The sequence below is a fragment of the Mixophyes fleayi genome, chromosome 8, assembly GCF_038048845.1.
Source record: "Mixophyes fleayi isolate aMixFle1 chromosome 8, aMixFle1.hap1, whole genome shotgun sequence".
In the NCBI taxonomy this organism is placed as follows: Eukaryota; Metazoa; Chordata; class Amphibia; order Anura; family Limnodynastidae; genus Mixophyes; species Mixophyes fleayi.
Window position 1 is genome coordinate 115,406,794 of NC_134409.1, and position 18,908 is coordinate 115,425,701.

Genomic DNA, 18,908 nt, shown 5'->3' on the forward strand with positions numbered 1-18,908 from the left:
CTACTTACCTACTTCATCCAATCCAGTGCTCCCGCATTGTCTCTAACATTCTGAGCTGATGATTCTCTCTGCTACTTTGGATAGACTTTTTTTTCAAACTAATGCTGCATTTTCAAAGTCCCCATCTATGCTGCGGTTTTTCAGACAATCCTAACTTCTTGAATATTGTTACATGTATGGGCCCAAAAAGACAATTTAGATTTACTAACGGGCGGTTTGCTCAAACCGACGCTTTTTGGCTATTTTTCCGGCGGTTTTGAAACCGCCAGATTTACTAAAGCCCAGACCCCCATCAAAATAGCTAGAAATGACATTTTTCAAAACCACCACTTTACAAACCGCCATGGCGATTTTAACAATGATGAACATACAAACAGCCGGATTTACTAAGCTGGGGTTTTCAAAAAAAACATCCAAACGGCCAAAATAAAAGAGGTGGTTGTTAGTGGCGAGATTGCTCAGACTGCTGCTGTTTGATCTAATTTGCATTCAGAACATAAGAGAAAGCACCATTGACATTTAAAATATTTGGAAAACCATTATTTATTTATAAAGGGACAAAATTAATGCAATATTAACTTATGGGGGAGTTTATTTTTTTTTATATTTTTTTAAAGGGACACTATTATAGCATTATATTATGTGGTAAATGTGAATATATAATATTATTAACTGATTGTTAATGGTGGATATAATTATTTATATTGCACAATTACATATTGTCCAAGTAATATAATAATTAAATAATTTTGTCCCCTTAATATAATGATTTTTTGTTTTCCCCTCATAAGTTATTATTTAATTAATTTTGCCCCTTAATCAATAAATAATGATTGCCAACCTAATTGAAATGTCAATGGTGCTTCTCTTATGTTCTGAATGGCAAAATAGTTCAAACAGCTTGTTTAAGCCATCCAGCCATTCTGAAGCAGGTATTAAAACTGTCCTGTCCTGTCTTTTGGATGGCGGTTTTGATGGTGAAACCGCCGGCAGTTTAGCTTTTTCAATCCGCCATACATCGCCAGTCATTTTAAATTGAAGCCTCAAGCTGCCCTGTAGTAAATGGAGCGGTTTGGACCACTAATCCGGTTTCAAACTGCCACCAAACTCGATTTTTAGTAAATCTAGCCCTTAAATTTGATCAACAAGTCTATCAGGACAGACAGTAAATTGACTTGGCTATTGACTGCATCTGACTTTGGTTAATGGTTCCCTGTAGGCTGGATCTATACATTCGTAGTTTTACTGTAGGATCTACCCATACATCTGGCTGGATTTTTCTACATTTGGGCATACACTTATATGATCATATCAGACAGGTCCAGCCACCACATGTATGGTCACCTTTAATTAGATCCCACTTAGAAATTACCTTTGGAGTCATCATCTTCAAATGGTACTGACAAATGAGAAGATTAAAAAGAGGAAGGTCTAATAAACGTTGCTTGGTCATACGGGCAATCTTTAGGAGGGGTATTGAGACATTTAAATGCATAAATGGATTTCTACCAGGTTGACGAGGGGTGCATTTTGTAAATTAAGTTACATTAAGCACCATGACAACGCTGTTCCAAACTGATGGAAGTGCTCAAGAGTAATATTATACATTTTTTAATGAAACAGTAGTAGATGCTTGTTACAAAAACATTCAGCAGATGCAGTTAAGCAAAAACAACAGTAAAGGAATTTAAACGTGCTTGGGATAAGCTCAGGTCAGCCCTAAGAATAAACCATGCGTAAGTAGAATTAGCAGACTAGATAGACCAGTTGGCCTTCATCTGCCTTCAATATTTTATGTTTATATATGTGTGTGTTGCAAACATCACCTCTAACAGCTACTGTCACTTAGTGGAAGGTAAGTTTTGCAGACAGACAAGAGACCAGCATCTTCTTATGACCTTTTAGAGATCTGTTTAAGCTCTGTGCTTTGTATTATCTGATGGTGGTTTCTGTCTGAAGTTTTTGGAATGACTTACTTGATGCACTGAGCTGAAGTAGCTTCACGCCCTTCGTGTCCTGCTTGGCTGAGCGCCTGAGTGTCAGAGTGTATCAAAAGGTCATTTATTATTGTCAGCTGTGGCTGGCTGCACTGTGTACGCTACAGCTGCAGAGTGCTAGGCTAGCTCCTTGCAGCTAATTCAAACTCTTATTAGTCTTTATCCTGCTGGGATGTGCTGCCAGGTGTTCTGTCATTTAGATGGAACTTTTGAAGGACGGCTCCAACCTAATGCATTTTTGAAAGTCTCACTTATAATATGGTTTATCTCCTTTTTTCACTAGTGTACAATACATAGCTCTATTTGACCGCTAGTATATATAGCATGTGTATATATATATATATATATATATATATATATATATATATATATATATATATCAGGGGCAAACGTAGAATTTGTAGAGAGGGGTTTCCATGCCATACCATCAGAGTGCGTGACCAACATGCTTCGGGGCATGGCTATGATTTTAGACAGTGCTTGGCTGCTCTCCAACTCTTCCTATCCCCATCATATACATGGGCAATGCTGTGTGCACTACTGTTAGGGGCACACAGCTCTCCCTTTTTCGAGCAGAGCCGTGTGAAGCGGGACATACCTCCCAACTATCCCTACAATCAAAGCAAACTCCTGATTGAGTGTGTCAGTACAGTTGACAGACTGTCCTGCTTTCTCCTCCCTGTTCTTGCTGCTTTCAGTACTTGTTGGGGAGAGATGGCTGTGAACAGTGCAGACAAAAACGATCTGCACACAGTCTGCAAAGTGGCTGATCCCGGGGCAGGGTCCAGCCATCTCAAGCATATAGTACCCCGGGCTGGGAGTGGGGTTTCCAGGCACTAGGACACCCTCCCCCCTCAGTTTGCCTATGTATATATGGTACATACATGGTGACCAGTGTACAATACAGGGACCCCCCTGATAAGTAGCTAGTATGGTAAATACACATCTGCAAAGGCCTTATATAGTAACCAATGTACAATGCTGAGTTCCATTCTTGGACCAGTATAAAATCCAGTCCCATCCTGGTAACCATTGTAAATGCATTTGGTCAGAAAGCAGCATAGGTTCCCTAGGGTACTCTAAGTTCTTTGCCCCATACAGACATCAAGGAATACACCATCCAATCAGCACACAGACAATGGCAAAGTGGTATCTGGAGCCCACAAAATCACAAAGTATGTGAGCCCAAGCAGAGGCGGAACTAACAAGCTGTGGATCCCGGTGCAGGATAGCAGGGAGAAGAGAACCGGGGCCCACAACTTGCTAGCTCCCCATGCAGCGGGCCCCATTATCTCTATGTGCCCCGTTTCACCACACCTGTTGCACCAATGGTAGTTCCGACAATGGGCACAAGTAACAAAGGATTGAGAAATGACTATTGGAGCTCCGTTCACAGACAGCAGACACCATGAGAATTACACCATGATAATTACACCATGAGAATTACACCATGAGAATTACACCATGAGAATTACACCCTGAGAATTACACCATGAGAATTGCTTTAGAGCTCAGTAAGAACAAGTTACTTGCATGAGGTGATCCTCTAAGTCAAGGGTGTTTTACCTTGATGGACAGTTATAATTTTGCTCATGGAAAACTTTGAGACTTATTCAACAGCCAATCAAAACCTGCATTAACTTTGCAAAGTGTAAAACATATATATAGCGTCTGGTTGGATACTGTGGTTTACAGACTGCACCATGTTACTATATAAGCCCCATTGCCCGAGTTGTGTGACACAAGAAGGTGGGTCTTATATTTTGAATATAGACCATTCAATCTGCAAATGCAAAATATTCATCGTACCTTTGGCAAAACACACCTAACAACTTCTTAAAGTAGTTTGGTTTTAAACATTTGCATATTTTTGTGTGCTGAGGTTATTTTTATTCTGTAGAAAGTAACCTTCGGATCTATTGTGTGAGCCGTCTCTTTTATACTAAGCTATATAAGAGAAAATCATTCAGAACTTATTTTCGTCCTAGTGCACTTGTATTTTTTCTTCCTATATATAACCATGATATTGCTGACACAAAACAGAAAATTCACTAAATTGTACTCATCACCTACAGACAGTGGAGGCAGACATTTTGTGGGTGGACCAATATTCAGCCTGCATGATCATGAATATTGGTTCACCTCACAAAATGGCTGCCTCCTAATGTGTGTAGTTGGCAGGTATATCTTAAGAGCAGCTGTTCTTTTTAACATAATATGACTGAAGAAGTATATATCACACTTAGAAAACATCTTTAAATGAAGATGCACTGCTAGAAACCTAAGCCCTTACCTTATATTATATATGGTATATTATGTTTTACATTACTGCAAGCTCATCGTTGTACTATTACACATTCATATAAAGTACATATATTCATAAGTGGACAGTTCCATATTAATCACTTTTGTTTGGAGTCTTCCAGTAGATTACAAAATTATATAAATATATGTGTTTAATTCTGAAAAAAAGCCCCATATTGAACTGCAGTTCAGGCCAGTGAGCCATCAAGCGGCTCTTTTTCTTCTGGGCTACCATGTTCTTCTAGTGGAGCCAAGCGTTCCACTTCCTTCAGCCCTCTATGATATTTTGCCATAACTGCAGCGTAGGCACAACCGTAAACTGCAGCGGCCAACATCATGAGGCATACAATCCCGCAAACCACCCCTGTGATGACCACAGTGGCGATGGCGTGCCGTAAACTGACTGGCCGAGGTTTTGGTTTTGGTTCGCATCCGGAATGATTACCATCTGCGCTGTCCATGTGATGTCCGTGCCGTCCGTTGTTCCTGTGTTCCGAGCTGTGGTGGTGGATTTTGGCCAACGAGAATGTAGCGGTGTACGGAGGACAAGTCTTATACATTTCAAACGGGATTTTGAGAAGATCCTTTCCTTTGCGGTTTTCAGGGCTGGAGCAGATCAGCTCATCAATAATTCCTCCTAAAAATAGCACACAATAAAACCAAGTTAATGCAAAATAAAGTATATACAATAAAAGAGGGGGGGGGATATGCTTGGCTGTTTTTATAAAATTCACAGGTGGCATTAAACTTGAACTGCTATGACACTCTAGCTGTTGTGGGAGATTCCTAGCTAGGCTTAAACATTTTCAAGGGTTTAAAACAGTGTTTCCCAAACTCAGTCCTCAGGTACCCCTAACAAACTCAGTCCTCAGGTACCCCTCAGTCTTTCCATATCTCCTTGCTGGAGCAGAGGTGTATTCATTACTGATTGACACATTGTAACAGATCCACAGGTGGTATAATTATAATGCATCAGTCAGTAATGAATACACCTGTGCTCCAGTAAGTAGATATGGAAAACCTGCACTGTTAAGGGTACCTGAGGACTGAGTTTGGGAAACACTGGTTTAAAAGAAAGAACCTCCTTTCTACTTCACAATCTACTTCCTACTGAAGTACTAGAGTTTTATTTCCATGAACTGTGCACCAGTCTTTATTTATACTTATACTTGCCTAATGGATCTATTTATTAAAAATCAGTAATAAGGCTGATTTTCTATCACCACGTAACATGGTGATAGAAGATGACTTATTGCAGCATTTTACCATTAATCCTGAAATGGCAATCGCAGAACAAGGATTGGACAGTATTCGAACCACCGCGATCCACTATCTCTGGCGGAACCCAGCGAATCTTAGCGCCGGCGGGAGTCACCCAGCAGTGCGAACACCAAAGTGATTTGATTTATAGGACACAGGTCTATTACTGGCGAGAACACCCATTTTTGCCAGAGATAGGGATTTTTGCCCTTGATTAAATTGAGCCTTAAATGTGGACTTCACAATCATACCTATGATACTGTTCCTTGATAAGTCTTGAAATAAACCCAGTATCTTCAAATGCCTAAAAGAATTATGTGATGCTTTTCAACTGAAACACCTAGAGAATCTGTGAATTATACAAAATTACATAACCCCTTTTGTGTAGATTTTAAGAATATTATACACCACCTGGAAGTTCCTTCTATAAAAAAAAATACTTCCTTCTTATATTCGAGGAACTGCTCTATGATTCTTAATAAACTTATAAAACACACTAGGTGGTGCATTAGCTGATGTATAGTACATTCATTGTTTCTTGTGGCCCATAGTTGCATTTATTTACAAAAGTCCCCAGAACATTCACTGCATTTTAGTAGACCACAATAGAGGCTTCTATTTTTTTTAAAAAAAGTTAGTTAGTTAGTTGGTTAGTTAGTTAGTTGGTTAGTATACTGTATGCCCCATTGAAAAAAGCAAACTATAAAACACAAATCAGTTATATAATCTATCGCTTGGCTTCACAATCTCACTTGTATGTGTCCAGAAAAATAAAACGGACAATTTAAAATAATTTTCCACTGGCCACAATTTTCTTAGAATGAATTTGAACTTATTTTGAGGATAGGATCTTTTTATAAGTAGATATAAGAATTACTTTAGTATACAATTTGCAATAACAATAATAATAATAATAATGATGATGATGATACCAACTAGTGTTTTTATAATTTCTTGAATATATAATTATAGTATTTTATGCTTTGGAGACTGTTGAGCATTTAAACCTCTGCATGTCTCTGTACGTAAGAAGGATCAGATAATGGGCTATCTGACATGAAGATATTGCCTGTCATCTATTACCTGGCACAAAGGATAAATATTTTAGGCAGACATCCTATTTGGACTCCACGCTGTGCATTTTTCTATGGACGTTTGGATTCCAAAATACATTTAGATCATTGGGTTTTTTTTCACAAAGCTTTTTATTTATGGACAGAACCTCTTGAGAAAATAAAAGCAGCTACTGCCAAAAGCCTTTTAAATAATTGGCTTGGTTTTGCAGGCTTTATGCTGCAATTTGTGATACTAGCACAAAAAAAAAGGAAATTTTATTGCCTAGTTTATTGGGACCACAGAAATTTTCAATTGTAAAAGAAACCAAAAATACAACAAAAGTAAATAAATGTATTAATTCCTATAAAAGTTTGGTATAAAAAATGATTAGCACAATAATACTTATATAAATTAAAAGTAAAGTATTTTAAGGATATTATATAAAACTAGTTTTGTTAAGTGTTCTGTTTTATTGTTTACTTAATCCGCAAAACAAAATAATGGCTACTTATCCTCATTAACAGAAATATGCCCATTAACTGCTTCTCTGTCAATGGTTTGTGCCAAGGCTGCAACTCAGGAGGCCCGTGTCACTCACTAGCATTTTGACTACTTTTTGTTAATTATCTTTCACTGGGATTGATCCGTGGTCTTAGTCCATAAGTAATAATGTTACGGACCAGCCACTCGGTCTACAGTCCTCTGCTGTGTCGTCACTTTGAGTCCTTTGTGCACTCTAAATGCTCATTTGCCCCTGTGGCCAATTAAGGAAATTGCCTTTCTAAACCGCTCAGTCTCACACCTTGCTTACCTGGACGATTATGGGATTCTGGCTGTATGTACACAATGGACCAGTGCCTGGAAACCCCCCTCCAAACCTGGGGCACTGTATTATTGAGGTGGCTGGACAATGGCCCTGCTTCACACGACTCTGCTTGAAAAGGGAGAGCTGCATGCACCTAACAGTAGTGCATGCAGCATTGCCCATGTATATTATGGGGATAGGAAGAGTTGGAGAGCAGCCAAGCACTGTCTAAAATTATAGCCACACCCCCATGAATGCTTGTCATGCCCACTAGCGGCATGGTGTGGAAACCCCCCTCTACAAATCCTGCGTTTGCCCCTGTCCCTACCTATTTACACCTTCTCCCATATGACCCCTATCTTCTCTTCCCTTGTCAGATATGCCTCTTCCCTGGACCGTTGGCCAGATTGCTCCAACCGGCCTTTCCTACGCTCCTCTGAGGGATAGAATGTATCAAAAGATTTGTCACAGTTCTCAGTAGCTTATAGTCCACTTGCATACTATGAATTCAATCAATCAGTAGCACAGTTTTCAATACTCCAGCACTTTCAATAACAACGTGAACAGATGCCGCTGTCTGTCTTAACAGTGGCTCTCTGAGGAAGGCAAATAACTCTGGATAACTTTTACTGTCGCAGATGAGTAATGGTGATAAAAAAATGACACTTATCGCCACGATAAGTGCAAGTTTACTAAATAGGCCCCTCAGTCTCTTTCTTGTACTGTGGGGTCTATTCTGTCTTTTGTTGTAGTCTCTTCCTCTTGCTCTGCTCTCAGGGCCATCTTTTCCATTGGGCACGATGGGCAGCTGCCCGGGGGCCCCACAGGCAAGAGGGCCACATAGGCACGGCTCTTAATGAGAATAAATAATCCTGCAAAAGAAAAAAACCTGCAAAAAAGACCTACAAGGGTCACTGAGCAAGTACATCTATCTATCTCTATCTCTATCTCTATATATCTATATCTGTATCTGTATCTGTATACATCTATATATCTATATCTAGGGGCCCCGGTGCACTGCTTTGCCCGGGGGCCCATAATGTTGTTAAGATGGCCCTGTCTGCTCTCACCCTTTCTCAGTATTATCTAATCTCTAAGTGGCTTCTGCCCCTCTCATGTTTTCTCCGGCATACTGCTTATCCAAACAGTTCTAAGACACCTACAAAATGGCGCCACAGTGGATGATGATTTGTATTCTCACATATGTGGACATATGTACTTTCCAGTAATTATTCAGCTTAGCGAGCAGAGTCTCCAAGAGGTCAAGCCTGAGACATGAATTCAGCAAGGGAGACCTCCCACCTTATGTCATGTATTCATCCTTTTATATGTTCCAACTGCTATGGTCCTTCCTATTGCTCTGGACCAAGGGCGATTTCTCCATCCATGCCTATTATAATCTGACAATGTCTGTACAACAGGTTATCCACATGAGCAAAAGGGCTTAAACATTGCATTTTTCTGGATTTTGACCTCTGCTTCATCTGCTAACTTCATTTGTTATCCGGCCACTATGACCTTGACCTGTATCTCCAATCTACCAAACTGCTGTTTGCCCCTGACCCCTTGGCTTCTTTCAGGAATTTTTTTTTCCTTTGTTCTGGTACCTCATTAGTTTGTTTTTCAGCAGCCTCCTATTAAAACTCCTGTGGGGGCCACGACCTGTGATCCTTCTGCAGTACAGTTGAAGTTCCCTATGGAAGGCTCATTAGACTCCCCATGCCAATTACCGGAGGCACATTTTCAATGCTTATCCTTACAGTCCCACCATTCTTTACATTTGCACACCGTTTTGGTTTCATCAGAAGCAACATTTTTATTTTTTTTTACTCTGCCCAAGAAAATTTAATTTATTTATTTTTTATTTGTGGGGTGACTGGTAGGGCTTTCCTTTAGTACCATGCCATAGTTGAGTAAATATATTTTTAATTGAAACTTCCATTAACTACTTGTATAAGATTAATTCAACCCAGAAAACATTAGTCTAAGCTTTCTATTGTTTAAATGAATACCAAATGTAAGTACTTTATTGGATGTTTAGTTCTATTATATAAAACATTTTGTTATTTATGTTTTTACTTGCTATTCCAGGTGCTAGCCAGTACCATAGGTTGGGATATATGCAGGATAGCCAAGAAGAATATTGGCTTATTGGGGTGCCTATGGGGCTGGGGACACAGCTTTGGGAAAAGCAGATGCTCCACCCACAACCTAGGAAGGGTGTGTCAACATGGACCAATCGTAAGCAATTGATGGGAACCGACCATAATTGCCCCCCTCTGTCCCTTTTCGCATGGATATCTAACATCCCAACCTAAGTCAGCGCACAGAAACACAAAGCACAGATTCTGTATCTGGAGACACTGTGGCAGAGGTGATATAGGTCTTACTAGATCCTTATCATCTCTCCAATGCAGGAAAGAAAAAGAAAATAGCAATCTTTAGAACAAAACTCTTTCCTTATATGTCTTATTAGAGATCAGACATCCAGGTGTTCTAAGCTGAGGCCAACAGTAAACATGTTGTTGATGGCAGAGACAGGGTGAATAGTGGAAATGGTTCTGTCACCGTTCAGCCCAAAATAAACACAGGTTCTGTCAATCAACATCTGGAGCTTGCATTAGATTAACTCTTTATTTTCTGGATTGCTCAACTGAGAGAGAATATTGGCATGAATGCCGGCAGGGTTGACATGGACCCCCCAAAAATTTGCTTGTTGGGTGGGGAGGGTGCTGGTGACTAGAAATATCATTTTTGGGTGGACAGCCTTCAATTTACTAGTCTTGTAGGAACACATCAAACCCAAGTGGCAAAAAATATATAATATAATATTTGTACAGTACAGCTATTGAAAATGCAAGTTACAACTAGGGGCTATGAAGCTTCCATTCATACAGGGCAGAGTTAAATAACATATTGATGCATTTAGGTGAGTATTCATCTGAGGAAGGCAGATAATTGCGCAATAGCTTAGCCAGATAACATGTGGACTCAAGCTGAGTCTTTCACTCAGAGAAATGAAGAGAAACCTTACAAAATGGACAGCATAAGATCTAAAATACATTATTAATCCTTATGAAAGTTGCCATGATATATGGGGATGCCTGAAGAGAGGTACATTGTGCTTCTGAACTAAGGTTAGGAAGGTTCTACAACATGGGAAGTCCTAATGATTCCCCAGGACCATCCATTCTTGTTAATTAATCAGTTATTTTGCATAATTTTGCTGTCAAGTTGCTGATTGTAATCTGTAACAGATACAACACAGGTTAGACACTGTCCAGAGACAGTTTTTTTGACAAAAGACATTAGCTATGTGGTTGCAATGTCAAAAACAGGCATAGCTTGCATTGGAAAGATACAATTATATGTATTCTGGCACATGAATGCAAAACACATTAGGTGAAGTGTTAGTAGATAAAATTAGCGTTAAAGGGAAACAGATTGCTTCCATAACCTGTGGTCTGTCTCTGAGGTGTAACACACATTAATAAAAAAAAGCTTTGCGATCAAGTGTCTTGACCATCACCTTTAATACTCCTATAAGGACATGGTTTAAAAAATTTCCCAATCTATACACAGATTGATTTAGAAATGTTGCTAAGCCATGCCGTGGTGGGTCTACCTGACATGTGAAACTGAGATAGGTGGACTGTGGGAACTGTGAGGTAACAGAACGGCGTAATAATATCTGCGCGACTAAGGGAAATTGCCTTAAAGTGTGATAAATTGTGGTGCAAAAAGTGACACATAATGAATTAATGGGTATTAGTATATGGAATTTAGCCCTTTTAGTATAAGTGTAATAAAAATGCAAAAAACTAACAAAATTGACTAAATGACGTCTAAATAAATGCTAATAATATAACTTACTGTTTTAGCAAAATGATTTTATATCTGCGTTGACCCATTGTCAATTATAGTTCTTAGTAGAGATGAACAACCTCTATTCTTCTAATCTGGATTTATGTGCATGTTGGGTATTTCAATTATACAAGTTGATCTGTGAGTCAAATTAAGTGATTCAACTTGTTCATATCCGGTATGAATTACCCATAGTTTACAGTAACTATCAGGAATACTTAGTTGATGATGGATCAGTTTCCCAGTGAGAGTAAGGTGGAAGTGTAAACCTCTGAACCTTGGATATAATGACTCATTCAGAAATTAGTATTTATTGACTTATTAGAGCCTGATAAATCAAATAATTTAAAGAAGATGTATGCCCGACCCTAATTTGTTCTCATTGTCAGGGAGTTCAACTAACCCTTTAAGCATAAATAAAATATTCAGTGTCAGTTAAACCTCTAGATGAAGCTTTTGACTCACTGATTGAATTTTGGGAAATGGTTTGTAATTTCCGAGCAGCCTGTAGGGTCAAGTGACTCCTTTGATTTGTGTCTTGTCTTTATACTAAAACCTGCATCCTAGGGCATGCAGAGAGCAGGATGTGGGGAGTGTTGTAGGAAAAAAGTATAGGTCTACTTCAACAATTAGTCATTTTAATATGTACCAATTAGAAAAAATATCCATTTGACAATTACTGCTACCTATTACAGATGATCTTACATGTGAGCACCCCTGTTAACATTGCCTGATGCCTCAAAGTACATCTGTTACATTAAATTCTTACCAGCGTCTCGGCTTCCTGGCTACTTATAGAATATCATATAAATATATAAAAATCCATACAGTCTCTGCTTACTGTGTTTAGGTGAACATACACACTTTCATAAAATGAAACATTCATAGGAAACAATATTGGAAACTTATTTTATATTTCTTCCTTCAAATAATACCATTGTACTCTATACAGCTAAACACAGTACACACTAGTCATCATCAGCTGTTTAAATAGCACCACTAATTCGGCAGCGCTGTGCAGAGAACTCACTCACATCAGTCCCTGCCCCATTGGAGCTTAGAGTCTAAATTCCCTAACATACACAGACAGAGAGAGAGTAGGGTCAATTTTTGATAGCAGAAAATTAACCTACTAGTATGTTTTTGGAGTGTGGAAGGAAACTGGAGCACCTGGAGGAAACCCACGCAAACACAGGGGAGAACATATAAACTCCTCACAGATAAGGCCATGGTCGGGAATCGAATTCATGACCCCAGTGCTGCAAGCCGGAAGTGCTAACCACTAAGCCAGCATGCTAGTCTCACGCATGAGCAGAGGTGCATCCCCCACAGCCTTGGTGGTGTCATTTGCACACACCGAATCGCTCTCTTACATATATATATATATATATATATATATATATATATATATATATAAAATACATATATATAAGCCTACGTGAGGCTTTTATTAAATAGACTATTAACTTAGTCATCGCTATGTGGTTGTGGAACTCCTCGGTGACTTTACAGTAGAGTACGTACTGTAAATACTGTGAATATATATATATATATATATATATATATATATATATATATATGTACATACATATACAATATATTCATCTTTTAACTGAATGACTGTTAATTATATGCTAATGTACCTACATTTTAGACAAATGCTATAGTCTGTAGCTTTCGATTTTCCCATATCCTGAAATTAAATTTTTGGTATTAAGCCACAAAAAACAAATACCCGTAACAGAGTGATGTTTTAACATACACTGAGAATTAATACAAGTAATTCAATCTTAGAAAAAAAAAAGGATTGAAGAATGCAATTAAGTATTTGGCTGATGAGCTGTGAAAATATGATGTTTGCAGAATTTGAGACTACTGTTCCTTACACACTGACATCTGTATACAGTAACAGATCATTTACAATCATGTGTAAAATGAAGGAAGTGGATTATAGCTAAATCTTTTTTTCTCACTGTTAATCTGACCTCCGGCGATGACAATTTCTGCAGTAATAACATTTTGCTATTAATAGGACAGATTACATGTTAAAGGACTGTGATGACGGTTGTTGTATTATATTTTTCCATTGTGCTGCTAATGTCAGCTATGTGTTTTTTGTTTTGTTATTTTTTCCTACTGACCTTTGTATAGTAAGTTTTCCAGCCAAAGCTTTAAGCCCAAACTGGGGCAGTTGCATTGCCAGGGGTTGGATTTTGCAAGCAAAACTTTTAGATTTGTGAATGGCTCTAAGACCATCCTGTCAATTGTTTGCAGTTGGTTATTTCTCAGCCCAAGGAAGGTCAAGTTTTGGGTGTTGTTTCCTAAGGATTCGGGCAAAATGCTGATGTTGTTATAAGATAGGTCCAGTTCCTTCAGAGCAAGAAGAGGTATGAAGATCTGGCCTTCCAGATTATGGATGCGGTTGTGGGTTAGATTCAGAACCTGCAGGGAACGAAGGTAATGGAAGGCATATGGTGGCACTCTTGAGATAGAGTTATTGGACAAGTCTAAAATTCTGAGACCAGGAACGTTTGTGAAAGACGTGAGGTTAATAACTCGAATCTGGTTACCCTGCAAATAGAGTGCTTGAGTTTGCGAAGGTAAATGACTTGGGACATCCAGAAGGCCTCTATAGCTGCAGTCAACCATCTTTGATGAGGGCTGGCATGTGCAAATCTCAGGGCATCCCCAGGCTGCATGGAATACCAGGATGACACTTGAAACAAATAACAGTCCACCTGCAAAAAAAACCACATAGGATTAGATAGGATGTGAACAGTATTTCAACATGCACATGTCATTTTTGTAACACATGGAATTTTATTGAGGTTTGGCCTATTTCAAATTCCTTACAGCTGGCACCACATGTGACATTAATCATTACTAGATAACTGTGGGAACCTGAAACTTTTCTGCCAGCAAGTAAATCGACTTAAATATGTGAACTACAGTAAATTTTATGGATGAATAAAGCACTTGTATATCAAGTGAGCACTCAGCGGCCAAGGATGTTACGAATACCTATCATTACAAAGAACAAAAATTACTCAATGGTGGTCTCTTAAAAACTGGAAAAAATTGTGCCCTGCAGCACATTAAATTCTACTTTTGGGAACTGAACCCAGAAAACACTTTGCAGGTTGAGAATGAATCTTACATGACGGAAAGAGTGAAATTAATTATCACTTTAATGTCCAGCCTTGTACCAATTTGGACCCACCCCCTTCATTTATTTCAACATCTATGTTTGTCTTCTAAATACTGCTTGGTCATTGCGCATGTATGTCTTAAATGAAGTGATGGGATGTATTTTAGAGTCTTATTTGACATATATGGGACCATGAGCTTACGCATTCGGCATGGGAGGCAAGAAGCAGCGGTACTTGAGCCATGATGACCGAACTGGCCAACTCAAGATACAAGTCTGAGGGGCTAGCTCAAGGCCAAACCATCTTTACCTCAGACTTACCACTCTAAATCAACTGCAGTCATGGAATAGCATGAATGCCATGTCAGTGGCTGGCACTGTTTGTTTGCTGTCTGTAGACAAAGTTTTATTTTAACTTGGCAGAATAGGCAATGTGACAATGATTTTAGTAAATTTAGATATGCAGAATAATAATATTGTGCAACTGTATATGAAGCGCGCTTTGCTAAAATGAATGCTACAACAAGCTCCCTCTGGAAGATTGTGCACAATAACTAACAGCTCTATGTTTCACTGATCATTTATAGAAAAATCAACTCGGCCCAGAAATTGGATATAGCAGAGTATTGCTGTGCGACAAATTATAGTCTACAAGTAGGTATGATCAGCAGTGGCCTATTATCTTAAGAACTACAAATGTTAAGGCCTAGAGGGTCAAAATAAAGAAAATGTTGCTGTTATTCTTGGTTTCAACGTATGAGGTGCTCTGTTTAGAAGCGCTAAGCAATCCATGGACTCGCCTACTGCTGGGGATCTAGTTCCAGCATGCTCTGTTAGTATATTGCTGACATGTGGCTCCATAACTGATTGGCTGATTGTGCTGTAGAGGAAGGTCTAGAGCATTGTTGGCTAACCTGTGACACTCCAAGTGTTGTGAAACTACAAGTCCCAACATACCCTTCCAGCAATAAGCTGCTATATATTGGCAAAGCATGCTGGGACTTGTAGTTTCACAACACCTGGAGTGTCACAGGTTAGCCAACACTGGTCTAGAGAACACTTGCCAAATTTTCCTCGTTGTCTTCAGGGAGATCCCGGGGGAGGTGGGCATGTGGGGGCGGGGCTTGATGAGTCGAACATTATTTTGGCCCTGCCCCCTAAACGATTGTCACAATTTTGGCCAATAACAGTGAGGACGGGGCTAAGAATAACACAATATTTGCGTCATTAAGCCCATCCCCCCACCACTTATCTATTGCGGGGGGCGTGAATCAGGAGGTTGCCCTGCTCTCCCGGGAGGTCTCCAAGAAATGCGGGAATCTCCCAGACATTCCAGGAGAGTAGGCAACTATGTGTTAAAGAAAAGCAGCTAATTAATCTCTAGAGACTGAAGTATCTTTTACATTTCTGTCTCCATTACTGAAGTCATGTTGTCTTAATTATCAGTCTTTGATTAAATCTTGGTCTCCATGAAAATGGCCACCTCCATAGGCATCAATACATGAACATAGGACACAATTTCTGAACTGTGTCATCATGCCACATATGGCGAAGTCAACCAAGTCTTGTACTGGCTCAGCATCAGGGAGAATGCCAGACTCCTCAGGGAGTGAGGGAGATCACCCCTATTTCAGGGAGGAACCCTGACATTCAGGGAGAGTTGATAAGTATGGTCTAGAGTTCACTAATATGGTTACTGTACTAAACTAGTAACAATTATTATATAGAGCTCTATATACAAAAAATGTTTAGATAAGGTTCTAAATGGTACAAATATGTATTCTGCTCAAATGCAGAAAAAAATGAACTTGAATCCACAATAGTTTCATCTGTCACACGTGTACGTACAGTCTGAAGTACATAGCACGCTGTTAAACGCTTCCCTAAAGCAAATGCTTCTCTAAAGGGATGGTTCTGGCTGGCAAACGCTAGAGGACATGAGATTCCTGACTGACAGACAGCCTGCGGAGATATACAGCACTTTACCCACACACAGTGACATCTGCACAATCCTATTCCATTCAGTCACCCTCATGTTTTATAACATTGTTTGAGCACCTGCATATCAGAGGCAGCACTGTTTATCCTTCCACTTTCTATTCATTTTAGCCAGCTCTTTATGCATTCAGAACAACATTGCCTTTTTTACCTCATAAAAAAATAGACTTTTGCCTAGGTCTGCTTTTACATGTCCATTACAAACACAACGTATTTCAAACTTAGGCTGGTAAGCAAACTATGTTTATTTAGATATCCATTTATTAGTGGATAAGAGCTTAATGTACTAAACAAAAAGTTTGCTTTCTGAAAGTACTCAAGAAAGTCAGACCAAGGTCTGTCACACTGAGTTATTCTCCAGGACATTTAATTAAAACCGAATTTTTCAGCGTTCATTCATGATCCGTGTCAGCAATATCTCTCTATCTCGGAGCCAACTTTGCTTTCTCAGTACTTGAACTTGTCCTTTATCTACTGTTAAAACATTTGTCAGTTAAAATTGTTAAAATGATAAATGAGGGCAGAAGATCACAATGTGATATTTAATACCTTAAGTTGTGACCTAGACCGAAGGTCCAAAACTGTGATTATATCTGTGACTTCTGTTAAGAAAATACTCCATTGTTCAAATATTTTTCCCTGTGAGCAAAGGGGATGTTTTCACCTCGCAACTTTTTTTTTTCTCTTACGGATCAGCAGAAAGGAAGGAAAAATTAGAGATCTTAGAGATGTTGGTGACTGACATTTTTTTTAGGATGAAACTAAAAGGTAATAAAGACAATCGCAGCCCCTGTCGAACAGAGATTTTATTTTACAGCTGTCAAAACTGGACTAATAGAAAACATAAATAAATAGCTCTTTTAGTTTTGTTTGTTTTTTTTAAACGACGGATTAATATCAATCCATTCTTTTGAGACTGATGTTTCAACATATATGAACCTGTATATACACATTCATGTAATGATACTAGTAGAAATCTCAATATATAAGTAAGCCCGATGAATACGATTACTGATGCATTTTTCATTTTCTTTAGTAATGGATTTTTAATACCTTTTCACAGATTTTTCCAAATTTTAATTTTATATATAAGACATGTTGGCGTATTAAAACTTGCCTGTTGACAATACCCAGGATGACAGTGACACCTTGTGAATGTAAGGTGCCTATATTATACTAGGAATCCATTCTTCTCAATGTTTGGTTTTCCAAACTTTACCTCTCCTAAACAATCCATTAAAACTCATCCTTAAGGCAAAATTACCTCCTTTCTAACTGTGAACTGTTCTTTCCATGCTTAGCCAACTTCAGCAATACCCAAATCATTCTGTCTCCTGTCAAATTAGCTATAGCCAACACATTGTATGCACGTTGTAGTCTCTTATAAGCTGTATCTGTAAATAATGATATAGGGCCTGATTCATTAAGGATCTTAACTTGAGAAACTTCTTATGTCAGTCTCCTGGACAAAACCATGTTACAATGCAAGGGGTGCAAATTAGTATTCTGTTTTGCACATAAGTTAAATACTGACTGTTTTTTCATGTAGCACACAAATATCAACTTTAAATGTCAGTGTACAAATAAGCTATCAAGTATTTGTGTGCTACATGACAAAACAGTCAGTATTTAACTTATGTGCAAAACAGAATACTAATTTGCACCCCTTGCATTGTAACATGGTTTTGTCCAGGAGACTGACATAAGAAGTTTCTCAAGTTAAGATCCTTAATGAATCAGTCCCATATAAATCAAATATACATTTTAGGAAATCAGAATTAATGCAAATCATCAATAAAATTATATATGCACAAATACACAATCTATGCATGTACACCAAAAGCGTATGCACTATGCTGTTCTATATATCCATGTGGACACATGTTTGAATAGTCTCTACAGATGTCTATACATATGAAAAAAAAAATTCAAAGAACCATATACATATTTTATGAGGAGCTCTAGCTGGGGGGGCTCTGGGGAGAATTATCTTCTGAATCTCAGGAAAAGTTGTAGGAAATTACTGTAGGGTCGAGAAATGTTAACACCGGAGTTGAGGTTTTTTTTTTGTTTCTCACCTGTCATTGCTGACTGTGCTGTCGGCCCTGTTACCAGGTTTTCTCAAACATGAATAGCGGAAAGAACAACACTGGGAAAGTTCGGACTTGTCTGGTTATCAATCCATCTTCATTAATAACCTTCATTGCAGTGAGACACTTCTTACCGCCTGCACACGTGTGTGTTGTTACCCATCACAAGCACAACTGGCTATTTTTGCATCTTGGAGCCCCCCTCATTATATTCGTTTTCTAGGCACCATCAAAGAGATACTGTCTCATTTACTCACTCAACAGTCCAGGCAGTGACTGACTGTTATGTCACTGTGGACAGCTGTACACGGGCAAATCTCATCCTCAGACTTAGCCCTTTCTCTTACTTAATCTGCCTGAAATCGAGGTCACACAATTAAGCTGCC

At 38.7% G+C, this 18,908-nt stretch overlaps 2 protein-coding genes across 3 annotated transcripts in view; one reads left to right on the forward strand and one right to left on the reverse strand.

Annotated features, from left to right (window-relative positions):
• Window positions 1-18,908, forward strand: part of CACNA2D3 (calcium voltage-gated channel auxiliary subunit alpha2delta 3) — a 790,245-nt gene that overhangs the window by 662,967 nt on the left and 108,370 nt on the right. The window lies entirely within an intron of this gene.
• On the reverse strand, window positions 1,093-18,883 carry LRTM1 (leucine rich repeat transmembrane protein 1). The gene is made up of 3 exons (XM_075183249.1): window positions 18,511-18,883; window positions 13,428-14,024; window positions 1,093-4,938 (listed from the first exon to the last, which is right to left on the reverse strand). The coding sequence occupies exons 1-3, from the start codon at window positions 18,515-18,517 to the stop codon at window positions 4,490-4,492; spliced, it is 1,053 nt and encodes a 350-aa protein (XP_075039350.1). The 5' UTR covers window positions 18,518-18,883; the 3' UTR covers window positions 1,093-4,489.